Source organism: Echinops telfairi, unplaced genomic scaffold (genome assembly GCF_000313985.2).
Source record: "Echinops telfairi isolate 266 unplaced genomic scaffold, ASM31398v2 ScPeMD7_3533;HRSCAF=4204_1, whole genome shotgun sequence".
Taxonomy (NCBI): Eukaryota; Metazoa; Chordata; class Mammalia; order Afrosoricida; family Tenrecidae; genus Echinops; species Echinops telfairi.
Window position 1 is genome coordinate 12,361,703 of NW_022107432.1, and position 16,305 is coordinate 12,378,007.

Sequence of the window (16,305 nt, forward strand, 5' to 3'; positions counted from 1 at the left end):
TACACTCCCAGTCAATGAATACCTACCTGTAGGCATGGGGCCCCTTATATAGTGATACGAGCACCGTATTATGTGGCCCGCCAAGGCTGTGCCATTGCTCTCATCTCTGTAATTGTTCTAAGAGAAATAAACTGTAAAGGATAAATCCTCTTGAGAGCTTTGTTTTATGTTAATGATTCCCCCCCCCCAACTTTTGACCTTGCCGTTTATTTTCCTAATGTAATCCGTATCTTAGGTCATGGTTGGACATTTTCGATTATCGTGTATAAAAATATTTATCATTTAAATATAATTATTTATGGCGTTATTTTCCCCCTCAAATCCCTTTATAAGGCTTTCTTTTTTTTTTTTAAGCCGCTGAAGAACAACAGCTATAGGATCAGTAAATCCCGCTACGATTCAATTGACAGTTACCTGTCCAAGTGTGGGGAGAAATACAATGATATCGACTTGACGATCGATAAAGAGATCTACGAGCAGCTACGGCGGGAAGGTGAGCGCTTGGCCCGACGTCTAGATTTGCTTTACGCCTGTGGCCTTCGCGGCTCCTGTGCGCGTCGGTCGCTGACTCCTGCTCTGGTTTCTGTTTTTAGTGTGATGTCTGTAACTTTCCTTAGGGGCTGCTGGTCCCTGAAGTTCCAAGTTCCAGATACTGTGAGAGCTTCTTGACTCTTAGCTGAGTCTAGGTCCACACCAGTGCCCCAGCGGGCCTGTGTAAGTAGTGAGGGAAACGCACATGCCCCAGTGCCCGGGGCACAAAGTCCTGGGTGAGGCAAGCGCACCGAGCAAGCCAGCTGTTGCCCACCTGTCTAGATGCCCCTTGTTCAAGCCTCCTGAGCTCTGTCTTGCTTCCTTGCTGGGCTTCTAGAGCTTTGGCATCTCCCGCTGTGGAGTGAGTCTCGTGTGATTTGTCCTTGCAGGCATTGACCATCTCCTGGCCCAGCATGTTGCTCACCTCTTTATTAGAGACCCACTGACTCTGTTTGAGGAGAAGATACACCTGGATGATGCCAACGAGTCTGACCATTTTGAGGTATCACCTCTGTTTCAGATGCACTTTTACCTCGTAAACCAAGGCCTGATGAAGGGACGGTGCAGGAGGCTCCAGGGCCTTTCATTCCCTTTGCGCAGAAGAGGAGAGAGAAGTTAACAGTTGCTTTCAAGTGGCCTTACTTTACGCTTTTTGCAGGTTGTTTCTCAGGTCTAACACTTCATTTCTGTTTTGTATTTTGTTTGCCAAGTGATGTGCATTTCAAGCACGTGCCCCACGACATCACACAAGCCCTTGCGTCAGTGCTGCCGACGCGCCACCTGGCTTTTGTTAAAAGCTTGCTGTCGTGTCTTCCTAGTGGGACACACTCCAAGACAGCAAAACTGTACCTCTTTGTAGTTGTGACTGGAAGAGCACGTGGTGTGGGCATTGAAGCCTTCCCAGTTAAATGCCAGACCGTCTTCATATTTCCTGGAGGTGTGGACCATTGATTGCATCTCTGCTCTCTTCATTGTAGAATATTCAGTCCACAAATTGGCAGACGATGAGGTTTAAGCCCCCTCCTCCAAACTCGGATATTGGGTGGAGAGTAGAATTCCGGCCCATGGAGGTAAGATACAGGCATTGGCTGGAGCTGGCCCAGAAGAAGCCCCTCCTGTGGTCAGAGGGCTCTCGGCTGCAGTGGGAAACAGGAAAAGCCAAGGAGATGCAGGTCGAAAGCAAGTCCAAAAGCCATGCAGGGTTGAGCTCTGAATAGATGTGGGTGGAGAGCTTCCAGACGGCTCAGGAAGGAGAGGCCGAGGGGCCTGACTCGGAGAAGGGCCCCGGCTGAGCCGCCACATCTCTGCCCGTCTAGGTCCAGCTGACAGACTTTGAGAACTCGGCGTATGTGGTGTTTGTGGTACTGCTCACCAGAGTGATCCTTTCTTACAAGCTGGACTTTCTCATCCCGCTGTCAAAGGTAAGATGTAGTCCATCGTCGCGGTGCCGGGGACATCTGCAGATCTGTGTGTGATCCTCTCTATGGAGCATCTGTTCCATTTGAACAAATGGAACGCTTTGAAATGGAGTGCTCCACCCGCCTCCTTATTGATGCAGCTTTGATTTTCAGCCTAAGCTGTAGAGTAGTGCAGGTGGAGACGCCTGGGGCCGGGGTCGATAACAGGAGCTGGTTATTCGGTCCGCTCCAGAGAGTTTTAGGGTTGGATTTGAACAACCACTTATATCTAGAGCCTTTCTGTTCAAGGTGATCAGAGTGAGTCTCACAGATGAGTCTGTCTCCCAGAAGTCCCCATTGTGACCACAATAGGGAAATTGGGCGGCGGAGGGAGGGGTTTGGCTGCTGGAATGCAGGGCAAGCTCTCTCTGTTGGACACCAGCGTTGTTTTCTGGATGAAGTTGGTGATTTCAGGTGATCAGAGCCTCAGGTGGGAGTTGATGAGCCCCTGGCTCCGCAGAGGTGGGGGAAAGGAGCTTTTTGGGGTCGTTTTCCTGGCAAAGGAGCCGGGTGTGACAGCAGATTTTGTACTAAGTGTCCTCGGTGCTCGCTAGTCACTCTAACGGACACCGAGTCAGCAAACGCCAAACCACTGTATTTGACCTCTGCTGTGTATTTAATTTGTGCCCTGGCGCTGTGCACACACACACACAGTCGGGAGGTGAGGCTGTCTACCCCTGTGGAGAGCTGCAGCCTCGGCCACCAGGAGGAGCCCTCTGCCCCTTCAGTGGAGCCGCTGAGTCAGAACTGACAGGTGGCCAGGGGCCCACAGGAAGAACAGCAGGCACACTTTACCAGTGAGGACAAGATGTCAGTCCAGCTACACAACAAAGCCGATTCACCACAAGGGAAAGCCTTCACTTCCTGAAAGGAGACGGCCGGCCAGGCCACCTTCCCATCAAAGCCCTGCAGAAAGCTGTCCAAGAGAAATGTAACACCTGGGAGTAAAACGGTTTTTCCAAATAGCTTTTAGATGAAAGAAGAAGGCAGAACTGACAACCACAGCCTGGGTCAGAGAGAACAGGCAAGTGAGGTGTTGGCAAAGTGATACAGGGAGGGAAACCCATAGCTAAGTGGTTTTCTCTGAAAACAAAAGATGGAAAATAAATGAACCTAAACAGTTAGATACACAATTTCAGAATTGAGTGCAATAATAAAATGTACGAAAAAAATTTTTATTGGGGGCTCTTACATCTCTTATCACAATCCATACATTCCTCCAGTGTGTCAAGCACATTTGCACATATGCCACCATTATAATTTTCAAAGCATTCTCTTCCCACTTGAGCCCCTGATATCGGCTCCCCATTTCTTCCGCCTCCCTCCCCTGCCCACCCTCCCTCACGAACACTTGATAAGTTATAGATTATTTTTTCCATATCTTTTGAATGTACTTATTTTTTTTCCAATGTTGAAATTTTTTTTTTAATTCTAGAATGTACTTTTTAAAAGCAGACATTTTATCAAGGCTAAGAAGGGCAAACAAATGTTTTCATAAATGAAAAGGGGTGTTTGGAACCATGGTGGAGTTTTAGACTGTTAGTTGAAGTGCTCCTAAAAATGCCCATTTTTTATAAGGGTCTGTAAAAAATAATTAATGTATTTGAGGGAAAAACTAAGTTCCTGAGACTTGGTGCCACGTAACTGACTTCAACTTGAACCTCTAATGATACCTACTGGTTTCATGTATTGAGGTGTTCCACCTAGGATTTCATTATAGGGGAAAAAACGAGGGATTACAGTGAAAAAGCTTAAAAGTTCCACTGTGAGGGTCTTAAAATTCATTGGCAAAATGAAGAATTCACCGAAAAGTAAAAAAATTTGTGTTGGTCAGTTGGCATGGCCACAGGCTCCCTGCAGAGACCACTAGCAGCCGCTCTCTGCCCACGGAGGACCACGAGCCTGGCCCCACCGTCTGCCAACCTCATCCCTCACTCCAGCAGCCTGTTGCCTCTCTCCGCTCCCTTCCGTCACCAAAGCGAGGCACTGGGACCCCAGGGGCATGATGGGAAGAGCACTGGTGACAGGTCCGACGTTGGGAGAGCTGGGTTCTAGCCCTGCTCTGTGGTTCTTTTTCCCCGGGACCTTTGGTCACCGTGCTGTGGCCAGGCACATCCCTTCCCTTCAAGCACCCTTCAAGCACGATACAATCACAGAAGTGCTCTGAAATGTAGGTGTTCTTCACAAAAATATGTCTTTGTTAGTAAGCTTCTCTTAGAATTCCTCCGTTGTCACTAAAAAGGCCCCACGTGAAAGTTGAAGTCTGTCCTGGCGACCAGACATTGGAAGGGAGTGGGGTTCTCGGGGAGGCCGACTGCAGCAGGACAAAGGCACTGCCACTGCTGTGTGTGGTCAAGACCATGTTGATGGAGCCGGGGTCACTCTTCTCCCTCAGGTGGACGAAAACATGAAAGTTGCGCAGAAACGAGATGCTGTCTTACGGGGATTGTTCTACTTCAGGAAAGACATTTGCAAAGGTATTGCATTCTCTTGGATCTCTAGGCTTAGTGTGTGCTGCAAGCCGGACACTGTTAGCTCCTCTCCCCTCTCTTCAGCAGGTGGCAACGCGGTGGTGGACAGCTGTGGCAAGGCCCAGAGCAGCCCTGAGCTGGCCCAGGAGGAGTACACCCTAATGAGCATCGACACCATCATCAACGGGAAGGTAGGGGCCTGCTCCCCATCCCCCTCCCCACAGCTCACCTCCCAGTCAGCACCCCTGGCAGGGAGCTAATAACTGCTGTTTCTTTGTAGGAAGGGGTGTTTCCTGGGCTAATCCCAATTCTGAACTCCTACCTTGAAAACATGGAAGTGGATGTGGACACCAGATGCAGTATTCTGAACTACCTGAAGCTCATTAAGAAGAGGGCGTCTGGTAGGGTCCCCTTCCCCTTTCTTTTCTATCTCTTGGTTATGGCTGGGATCTCACAACACTCAGGTTACTTGAAAGCCCGCATTTACAGGATGCTGTGTTTTACTGACGCCCATTTTGTCCTGGTTTAACATGTCTGTGATTGGACACACTCTGTCATCTTTGGCCACTGCAGTTAGATAATAAGCAGGCCTTTTTTTCTTCTTCTCCTCACTGGTTGATAAAGTGAAAGGTGCATCTAGAATCGATGGCATCTTCGACCATGAAATCCAGTGTCGGGGTTACCTGTCATCCATGCTGCCCTGTGTTTGCTGTGTCTCGTCTTGGGCATGTTTAAATCATGGACTAAGTCCTTTTCTCGGGTAGTAATTACTGCTCTGGAACTATCCTGTTCTGTCCTTTCGCCTGCCTTTCTCACCCAGGGGCTGTTCTAGAACCCTCCTCTCTGGGTCTTCAGATGACATTTACAGCTTCTAACGCAGGGCTTGCACAAGGTGACCCCTCACGGTTGCTAGCAGCAATAGCCACAATGATGGCACCCACGTCTTGGAGTCCCAGCGAATGGCTGTAGACCCACCACCCACTAAACCCGGGCTGGGGACCTTTTTTAGGCCAAGAGCCATCTGGATACTTCTCACATCAACCCTACGGGCCAGACTGGCCAAGCCCTTAATTAACTCAGCCCTAGTGGGACGGCTGGCCAGCTGCTCTTTGGTGAGCTGAGTGAAGCTGCCTGGGATCGATGATTTGGCAGAGCTCACATGGCCCCTGGGCTATATCTGCCCCAACCCTGCTCCAGATGGTGGAGCTGTAGGTTTTCCTCCATCCACTCGGTCTCTTGATTGTCTTCATTTTTTCTTCCTACTTGTTCGAGAGCTCTCTGGGGAACTCAGCTCCACAGCCCTCCTGACACCTCCTCACACACCAGCTTCTGTCTTCACAGTGGCTCCGGCCACAGGGGAGCACCTGTGCACGCGGGCAGGGTCACCGTGTGGCAGCACGGCACCTGGCTGTACATGTTGCCCCTGCCTGCCTGCAGCCTGACGCTCTCCCCACGCCCTGGCAGCTACATTGATAGGTCACATGGACCCTGCTGTAGAGTTGTGTTTCTCCTGGTCACTCAGTGTCGCTTTTTTTCAGACAAACGAGCCCTCTGTTAACTTCCATGGTCCTAATTTATACCCCCTCCCCGCTCTCCTTTCCAGGAGAGCTAATGACAGTTGCCAGGTGGATGAGGGAGTTTGTCGCAAATCATCCGGACTACAAGCAAGACAGTCTCATCACTGATGAAATGAATTACAGCCTTATGATGAAGTGCAACCAGATTGCAACTGAATTATGTGAATGCCCAGAGTTACTTGGATCATCGTTTAGGAAAGTAAAATATAGCGGGAATAAAACAGACTCTTCTTCCAACTAGACGTTCTGCGGGAGGGAGACGCGCTGCGGTGTTGCTGAAGCGCAGCCCGGAGTGTCGTGACTCTCTGCCGTCGGGGAGGGGATGAAGACCAAGTCGCTGGAGGCTCGGAGGCTCCCTTCAGTAGACCAATCTAGAGTTTATACAGTGTACATGTACATAGTAAAGTATTTTTATGATTAAGGAAGTATTTTAATAACATTGTATCTAAAGGCATTGTGAACTAGCTTGTACATTTTCTAAATCTCGCCTCTGGAGGAACTACTTACTGTCTAAGCAGTTTTATAAATGCGTAGTGATCGTTGTACTATACTTTGCATTCCAGAGCTGAAAGGTTTACTGTAAATGTTCTGCTGAAGACCTCCCAGGGACCTGATCCGTGGAGGCTTACCCCTCACTGTTGAAAACACAGTTTCTCGTCCATTCTCTTTGAGTCATCTCCATTGTCTGCATAAAAAACACTCAAGCCCATTAAAGTGTTTCAAGGAAAGTGCTGGCTTTCTAACACCTTATCTGTGATGTTGCTTCTACAGCGGGTCACCTTGTCCCCAAGCTTTCACCGCTAAAGAAAAGCCTGTCAAGAGAACGTGTCTGTTGAAATGTGCTGGTCCAACACATTCTGTAGGAAGAAAGGAGATGGTCCATCACCTGAGTCTGATGATTGACAGTGATGTTTTTGTTTTTAACCAAAAGAGGGGAGAGAATTCCTGCCGTGCTGTGCTATAGGCTCCATGTGTTCTGACTGCTGTTGTCTGGGGGGGCTTCAAAAAACTGGTGGGGAAAATCCCATGGTCTTTCTCTTCCATTTTCCTACCATCTGTTTTGAAGCCCCTCCTAGGTGACTCGGAACTGACTCGAGGGCAGTGAGTTTGGATTATGCACTGACATTTGCCAAATGCACGCCGTTACTGCTGTTAATTCACCTCTGTTTCCAGGAAGTTCATTGGCACCGTTCTTTCTAAAAGCCATTCGCCCCAAATCTTAGCTGGGGGAGTAGTCTACAAACCTCAGAAATCAATCATGAAATGTGCTGAGTTTTGTGAATCAGGACCCTGAGGGTTCAGTTGTAAGTAATTTTAAGTTTTAAATAATTGTCACAACTCTGTGTTGAAGTCCCCCCACCCCCCCATTAAAATTCTCAAGTGCTTCAGAAATGACTGTGTATTGTAGATTATGCACACCTTGACAAGCATACATGTTCAAACTGTAACGCTATAGAAAGAGATGCAGTGAAGCTGTTCCAGGGAACCGTGGCTGTGTTCAGACTCGGGGTTGGGCAGCGGGTCCTAGGTGCACTTTCCAGCACTGTAGGCTGCCTGCTCCTCGTTGGCCCTTGGCTTGTGTAAAGCAGGCGCTCAGGAGGCTGACAGGCTGTCTGTGCTGTGAGGAAGTAAAGAGCGGGATTGGCATTGTGAAGTCTCCGATGTGTGTGGATTCTGTAACGGAAAGAATTTAGAGGTGGTGGTGGTGTTTTGTTTCTTTAACTCTGTTTTGTCTTGTCTTGCCGCGGGGTGCTTTGCTTTTAACTAGCCCAGCTCGCCCATGCAATGAACGATTCTCTTCCTCCTCATCTGGCCCCTCACCTCAGCCCTTTTGGAAAGGAGCTGCTGAGGAAGACACCTGGTCTTAGTCATCCACCACACCGGGCGGGCGGGGCTGAAGGGGACTGAAAGAGCCACCCTGCAAGGGTGCTGGGTCATGACGACATGGTGTGCACACGGCAGCCCAAGCTGGAGACACACAGTCAGCAAGCCCTAGTTTCAAACCAGGCCTTGTGACCCCCATTCTCTCACACATCTGTAAAACTGCTTTGCTTACCGAGCAGTCATTTTGAGTTTTGATCAACTTGTCTCACTCGGCGCTCAAGCTTCTTCATCCGAAGGATCTTCAGGAGCAGTGCTTTTCTGAAGGCCTGTGCTGAGGAACCCCGGGGGTCTCATTGAAGTGTGTGCTGGCACGGCAGGCCTGCCTTCCTGACATAGGCCCACTGCTGGCTTTGCCCCCAGCTCCCCAGGGATGGGCCACACTGAGAAACGAGCCTTTTCTCTCATTTGTCTGCCCCTCAGTTAATTGAATCCATCTTAAGGCTGTTGGAGGTTACCAAATGGACCCTCATCTCAAATATGTAAAAAGAACCTCTATTGAGTGTTAAAAGAGATTGGGACATGGAATACGGAAGACCGAAGAAGAATCAAATGTATTTGATTCGTGCTGGAAAACACGAATTGCTACAAGCACAAACAGATTTGCCTTAATAGTACGGCCAGAGTGCTCTAAAGATAAGGATGGCAAGACTTGGCCTGACATACTTTGGCTGTATTGTCAGGTTGCATAAGGACGCGCTTGGTAAGTTGGAGGGACAGTGAAGGAGAGGAAGGCCCTCCGTGATATCAGTGGACACAGTGGCTGCCTCAGTGGGTTTAGGTATAGGAACGATTGTGAGGCTGGCACAGGACCGTGTAGTGTTCGGATCTGTTGAGTAGAGGGTCCCCATGGGTTAGACACCACTCGATGGCACCTAGCAACAAAAGAGAACACAAAGACACACCACCTGGATGAGGGAGGTGAGAATGGTTTTTGAGGAGTCGGTTGGGAAGTTAGGTCAACAAGTGGGACCACAGAAGCAGGAATGGGACCATGACTGGGACCTGTACGTTAGAAGATACAAGGACTTAGATGATTGGTCCAGGGCCTTTGAACAAAGGCAATCAGTGAGACTCATAGGGCATGACTTGACATTATGGCCCCTTGTACTGTCCAAAGTACAGTGACCTCCATCAAGGGCACACAGACGCACCTAAGAGATTGCCCCTGCATGGGCTGGCCGGAGATGGATAGAGGCAATCCACTTTCCAAGCACCGTGCCTAAGGTCGAGATTAGCTACATCCTTGTTAGTGATCAGAAAACATTCTGTGGAGACTTAATCTATTTGAGACCCAGCAAATGAACGCTGGACTGCAGAGTAATGGGAGGTGGGGGAAAGGCCTGGCATCAGGAGCGAGGGGAGAGACAGGATATCGGGAGGGGTGATTTCAACAGCCTAGGCCAGGAGTCCTCAAACTTTTTAAGCAGGGCCAGTTCACTGTCCCTCAGACCGTTGGGGGGGCCAGACTATAGTTTAAAAAAAAAATCCTATGCACACTGCACATATCTTATTTGAAGTAAAAAACCAAAATGAGAACAAATACAATATTTAAAATGAAGAACAAGTAAAGTTAAATCAACAAACTTACCAGTATTTCAATGGGAACTATGGGCCTGCTTTTTGCTAATGAGATGGTCAATGTCCGGTTCCATATTTGTCACTGCTGTCGCAACAAGCAATACAAGTGTGCATCAGTTAGTCTAGACTGGTTGGAGATTTCAGATGTTTCATTCTGGAAGTCTGTTCACAGACAAGTGCTGCCAAAGATGGTTGCCATTTTGCGTGCATGGTTCCTGAGATCAGGCGGTCTCGGAGGGGAGAGATGCGTAGAACTTAGGAAGGCTGCTGGACTTGAATGCGTCTTTCAGAGAGCCACAATTCTGCAGTTCAGCCAGTTGCATTTGGTAAATTGTATTCACATTTTCGGTGTCAATAGAAAATGGGTTACGGAAAAGCTGTATGTCCTGTTCATGGAGAAGAAGCTCTTTAAATCTAAATTGGAACTCCTTTTGCAACTTTTCCAGTGAATCCACACATTTTGTTTGGGAATGCAACCAATGGTTTTTCCGCTAACAGATTTTGAGTTGGGGGAGATGGCAGAAATGTTCCTCCACTGGTCTGATGAGGAGGCCTAATTTTACTTCAAATGCTTTCACATGTGATTGCATATCACAGATGAGCTTCCCCTTTCCTTGAAGTTGCACATTGAAACTGTTGAGTAATTCTGCTACATCTGTCAGAAAGGCAAGGTGCCATTTCCATTCCACATCATTGAGCTCTGGTACCCCTCTGTTTTTTGAAAGCAGAAAAGCTGTAATCGGTGGAAACAAGTCATAATAATGTTTCAAAATTCTCCCTTGACACAGCCAATGGGCTTCTGTGTGGTACATAACATCTTCATAGGCAACATTAGCTCAGACAGAAATTCCTGAAATTGTCTGTGGTTTAGTGCATTAGCTCTAATGAAGTTAACACAAGATACCACAATTTTCATAACAGAGTCCCACTTCAGTGGTTTACTTACACAGCGCTTGTTGGTGGATGAGGCAGTGTATGGCTATTGGATGAGAATGGTTATATTTTTGTTCATCTCTTGGTTAATGCGAGCAATTACTCCTTTCTTAGACCCACCATACTAGGAGCACCATCAATTGTCACACTGGCTAGTTTCCCCAGTCCAGCTCCAAACCATTCACAGTTTGGCAAACCTTTTCATAGATATTCTCTCCTGTAGTTGTTCCTTTGATGCTTTGCTGTGAAGCAAGCTCCTCTGTAACTTCGAAATAGTCATTCGTCCCACGAATAAAAATTAGAAGTTGTGCAGAATCACGAACATCATTACTTTGGTCGCGTGCCAACCACAAATAGGAAAGTTGGGTTTTTTTTGCGGAGTTTTGCAAATGCTGAAGCAAATTGTCTCCCATTTCTTCAGTCCTTCGTGTAATCGTAGGTCCTGAAAGATTCACTGTACTAAATAAATCGGCCTTCTCTGGGCACATCTCTGGCAACAGGAAGAAGGCATTTTTAAACAGATTCTCCCACGAATGGTCTGCCAGTGCACATTAGGAAGGTTGAGAACCATGCTGTAAGACAAGGCTTAAACTCAGATTTCTTTTTAAGCTGGATTAGTCTCTTAACTGAAAACCAGGCTAAGGGACTCTTCTCCCACGGCAGAAAAATATGCACAATTTCCTTGAGCATCACTATCAAAACAGCTGAGGACGCCAGCATTTTCTGATCAGAAGGCTAAATGGGGAGAGGAGCAGACAGGTCATGCTCCTTGGAAGAGTTGTGGCCAAGCCCAGCCCCTCAGACTCCCGGAGGACACCACTAGCTGGTCGGTAACCCATTCTATCCCAGAAGGCTAGTTTCCTGCCCAGTCGGTCTCCAGTGAGCTGGGTTCACCTCAACCGGCAGAGAGGCTTTCCCTGCAGAATTGGGGGAGCTTGCCTTGGCCTCTCCCTTCAAAACCACCACCTGCTGTGAAATTAGCCAAGAGTCCTGTGGAAACCCAGGATGTGGCTGGCTAAGACATGAAACGTTGCAGAGCAGAAAAAGTGGAAGTATCTTTCAAGTAGCTCCTGCTGGGGCCTGGGGGGCCTGGGTCTTTCAGAGTACTTGGGGATATAAAGGCCCCTTTTCAAATCTAAATGCAAGATTTGCAGAGGCCTAGTTTACTGCTAGAAATTGTTGGCCTAAAGCTAGATTACTCACCACCATTGAGTCAATTCAGACTCTTAGTGACCCTGTAGGGCAGAGTTAAACGGCTCCTAGGGGCTTCCCAAGGCTGTAAATCTTTATGGGAGTAGAAAGCCTCAGCTTTCTTCTGAGGAGCAGCTAGTCATTTAGAACTGCTGACCTTGTAGTTAGCAGCCTAATGCACTAAGCTACCAGGCTTCCCCATTTCCCACTAGCTAGATAAGCTATTGGTGTCTTCCCGCTGCGCTCTTCTGCTCGCCAGTATGTTTCAGTGTAAACAGCAGGCCCGGTAAACATCTCTGAAAACATGAGCTACTTCATATTTAGAAGAGCCTAAGTCAGAAGGGAATTGGTGAGGTCTAGACTGGCAGTAAGGAGACCTTGGAGGACCACCTTGGCTGGGAAAGACCCTCCTTGGGCCTTGTATTTTCTTGGTAAAGTGGGAGGCTGGTTAGTTTCTAAGGCCCCTTCCCACAAAGTCTATAAAATGAAATATGACAATGGGTTAAGAAAAAGCAATGGGTGACAACACTGCAACATCAGCCCAGTCTCAAAATGTGTTGACTGAAAGAAGCCAGATACAAACCACTTATTGTCCAATTCCATTGGTCCCTCGGTGGTGGAAATAGTTCAAACTTGACTACTGACCCAAACAAAGGTTGGTGGTTCAAACCCGCCTGGGGGCCCTGGGGAAGAAAGACCTGGTGGTCTGTGTCCACAAAGATTTACAGCCTCTGTGACAGTTCTACAAGAACATGTCCTTGGAGATGGGTGTGGCCAAAAAGTCAACTCCGTATCAAGCCATTTATTAAAGATGGAGACCTGTAGGAGAAGCCTTGAGGAGAAACTCACTCCACAGGCAGCAGGTTCCCTTCAAGCTTACAAAGACAGATTTTGTAGGGCTGTTAACCTCTGGTTTGGGCAGTCATGGGTAGTCATGTTTTTACAAACTCATCCCTGAATCCCTTTTTCAGTGGGTGGAAACATGCACACTACTGGGCCAAGTCGGAGTATGGGAATTCAAACTGGAACCTGTAGCAAGGGCATCAGGCATCCTTAGCATAACTAGTTGAGCATGCACATGGCTGCTTTAGTCTTGGTTCGAATCCCGGGTGAGGGCTGGAACCAGCGTTCTAGGTCACCTAGCAGTTACAAGTGTTCTTGCTGAGGCAGGGATCTGAAAGACAATGGAGGTATTGTTGCTATAGGTTTCAGGAGTTACTGTACAATGTCACATTGCCCATCCTGCCCCTGGTAATGTTTGTTACACTCCCCTTAAGGCAGTGGTTCTCAACCTGTGAGTCACAACCCTTTTGGGAGTCGAAAGACCCTTTCACAGGGGTTGCCTAAGACCATCGGAAAACATATATTTCCGTTGGTCTTAGGAACCGAGACACCACTCCTCTATCCGTCTCCAGGCGGGTCCGCCACATGCAGAGACGCCCACATACAAGTACCCAGCCTGAAGACTGTTACCCGTGCTCACCATGCTTCAAGACAAAATGTCATTGATTTGTCATTAGAGATAAATATTTCACAATATATAATTACATACTGTTCTTGGGATTAATCACTCTGCTTTAAGGGTGTTTAAATTGTAACAAAGAAAATACATCCTGTACACTGATACAGATGGGAACTGGAAATACAGGGAATCCAGGGCGGATGAGCCCTGCAGGACCAGTGGTGTGGGTGGCGAGACGGGGAGGGTAGAGGGAGAGTGGGTGGGAAAGAGGGAACCGATTACAGGGAACTATATGTGACCTCCTCCCTGGGGGACAGACAACCGAAAAGTGGGTGAAGGGAGACGTCGGACAGGGCAAGATATGACAAAATACCAATTTATAAACTATCAAGGGCTCATGAGGGAGGGGGAGCGGGGAGGGAGGGGAAAAATGAGGACCTAATGCCGGGGGCTTAAGTGGAGAGTAAATGTTTTGAGAATGATGAGGGCAATGAATGTACAAATGTGCTTTACACAATTGATGTATGTATGGATTGTGATAAGAGTTGTATTAATCCCTAATAAAATGATTTAAAAAATAAAAAGAGTTACTAAAAGTTAAGAGTGGCATAAAAAAGAATATGGTTCAATAATTGATTAACATTATTGGTTTAATCTAAATGAAATACAGAAAAAAGAAAAAAAGAAGAGTTCTAAGTCATGCTTATCTGCTATTGGAAAATCCTATTATATATATACTTTCATGTAGTTTCTATTTACTAGAAAGTAATAATTTGACTTTTCTGAACCTTTGGTCATTATATATATCTTTGAAGATGTGTAGTATTAACCTTTGAACTTGAAGCTTAAAATTTATTAATATTTTATTTCAGGTAAAAATGTTAAATATATTAATAAATATGAGCACTTACCACCTTAAAAAAAAAGAAAATACATCCTGCATATCAGATATGTACGTGACGATTCATAACAGTAGCAAATACAGCTATGAAGTAGCAATGAAAATAATTTTATGGTTGGGGGGTCACCACAACATGAGGAACTATATTAAAGAGTTGTTGGCATTAGGAAGGTTGAGAACCACTGAACTAGAGGAAAGAACTAGGAAGCAAAAGACATCAATAGAGTTATAAATCAGACATGTACATTATGTATATTAATACATAATGATAGGGATCTAGGTCTATGTACATACATTTATATGCTAATTATTAAGGTAGCAGACAGACATTGGGCCTCTGTTCAAGGCCCCCCTCAACGCATGAACACTGTTCTAATAACCTGGCCTTCTGTGACACTCACCTTCCGAATACAATGGCTGAAGTCAAAATGGGTGCAGAAATGATACCTTAAGGCAGTGGTTCTCAACCTTCCTAATGCTGTGACCCTTTCATACAGTTCCTCATGTTGTGGTGACCCCCAACCATAAAATGTATTTTTTTACAGAGGAGAGCACAAAGGCAGCCCCCACTACCACAAATTATGCAATCTAGTTTCCCACATTTGGGGAAATCGCAGAGGTCAGCACATCCAGAGTGCAATGGATAAGTCTTGCCCTGGTAAAACCACCTTCAAGAACATGGTATCTCCCCTGCCAGGTAAGTATCATAAAATGTATTTTCATTGTTACAAATAAAACATAATTAAAGCATAGTGATATTATCATATATTGTGAAATATTTATTTCTAAGTACAAATAAATGAAATTTTGCTTGAAGCATGGTGTAGCATGGGTACGTCTTCATGCCAGGCACTAGTATGTGGGCGTCTCTGTGTGTGGGTGGACCCGCCTGGAGACAGATAGAGGAGTGGTGTCTCGGTTCCTAAGACCATTGGAAATATGTGTTTTCCGATGGTCTTAGACAACCCTGTGAAAGAAAGGGTCTTTCGACTCCCAAAGGGGTTGTGACCCACAGGTTGAGAACCGCTGCTCTATTTCCTTTTACTTTCCTCCTGTCCCACTATCATTTTCAACCTTCATTCAACCACCAGTAATTCCTCTCAGCCACATTGCACTTGACCAAGCCCCACCAAGCATTCTACACCCTCCTCGCCATTGATTTTTGATCTCATGTTGTTCCTTTGTCCCTGGGTTTGTTGACTCCCTGCTCCCTCTCCCCCACCTCTTCCTCTCCCATGATCCCCCCAAACCATTGGTCTGTTGTTTTCTCCTCAGGATTGTAAACAATCCTGCCTATCTTATATAGATGGACATGAAAAACAAAGAAAAAGCCTATAAATAGTTCTAGGTCTGTCCGTTGACTCTTATGAACGTTTTCTGATCGGGTCTGATGAGGTGCCAAGCCCTGCCCTCCGAGTCTGAAGTCTATTTTCAGGATTCCTCAGGGACTTCATTGCTTTGCTCCCCTTGCTGCTCTGCTGAGCTTCCTTCTTATTCCACCCCGATGTGGGAGAGTCAGACAGACACACTTCTCACAATGTGTCTCCAGGGCTGCCCCCTGCAGTGCTGTGGGTCAGTGAGGGGAGAATGTGTCTTGTGGTGGGGCCAGTCCTACAGTCCTCTCTGTGCCTTGGCTGCTCTGAGCAGGAGTGTCGTCCTCGGGCTTGGTGGGCTAGGATGTGGTCCATTCTCTCTCTTTCCCTCTTCGTTTGCTCCCGTGTGGTCTGGGCAGACCCACACTCTCCCTACATTACTGTGTACTTCATGTTTCGCCTCACTGCACTTTACACATTTTGATATGTTACCTCAAACAAGAAAAAAATGGGTCAAGAATATGTTTGGAAAGGAAGAGAGAAAAAAGGAACTTCTGAGCCAATACTAACTCTGTGGTGTCTGTGTTGGTCAACTGCATTTTTTACATACCTCTTCAACACATGGTGCATTCACCATGATATATTTTTTAAAAACAATTTTATTATAAATACGTATATAATAAAGGATTTGCACGGTTTAGTGGCATTCATTCTGTTCATGTTGTTCAGCCCACATCTCAAGGAAAGTGGATTAAAAGCAAGCATCACCGTCCAAAGTATAGCATTGATTCCAGGATTGCTCGGAAGTGTAGTAGGACCAAGTTCTGAGGGGAGGCAGGTACTTGCAGCATAAAAGCAAGAACACAGACAGACAAGTAAAAGAGAATGATGGGTCATCTGTTTTATAGATGTGAGAATGCTTCGCAGAGTTGCAGTGCATTGGAAATGAGACGAAGAACAAAAAGGCGAAGTGTCCGTGGTAGTTACATCATCTCCTGTCAACTTGC

The 16,305-nt window shown here is 46.8% G+C and overlaps 1 protein-coding gene and 1 non-coding gene across 4 annotated transcripts in view; one reads left to right on the forward strand and one right to left on the reverse strand.

The window, feature by feature from the left end:
• Positions 1-7,428, forward strand: part of GCLC (glutamate-cysteine ligase catalytic subunit) — a 47,790-nt gene extending 40,362 nt beyond the window's left edge. The window contains exons 9-16 of one of the 3 annotated variants that reach the window (XM_045294825.1): positions 355-493; positions 921-1,033; positions 1,509-1,601; positions 1,848-1,952; positions 4,384-4,465; positions 4,547-4,650; positions 4,740-4,860; positions 6,063-7,428. In XM_045294825.1, the coding sequence (XP_045150760.1) occupies positions 355-493; positions 921-1,033; positions 1,509-1,601; positions 1,848-1,952; positions 4,384-4,465; positions 4,547-4,650; positions 4,740-4,860; positions 6,063-6,277 (972 nt within the window). In that variant the 3' untranslated portion in view covers positions 6,278-7,428. Of the gene's footprint in view, positions 1-354; positions 494-920; positions 1,034-1,508; positions 1,602-1,847; positions 1,953-4,383; positions 4,466-4,543; positions 4,651-4,739; positions 4,861-6,062 lie in introns of all 3 variants that reach the window. The other 2 variants (XM_045294824.1, XM_045294826.1) reach the window with 2 other exon arrangements.
• A 7,099-nt stretch (positions 7,429-14,527) lies between these two features.
• LOC115871199 lies at positions 14,528-14,690 on the reverse strand. The gene has a single exon (XR_004047154.1). It is a non-coding gene; the product is annotated as a U1 spliceosomal RNA (small nuclear RNA).
• Positions 14,691-16,305: the final 1,615 nt, after the last annotated feature.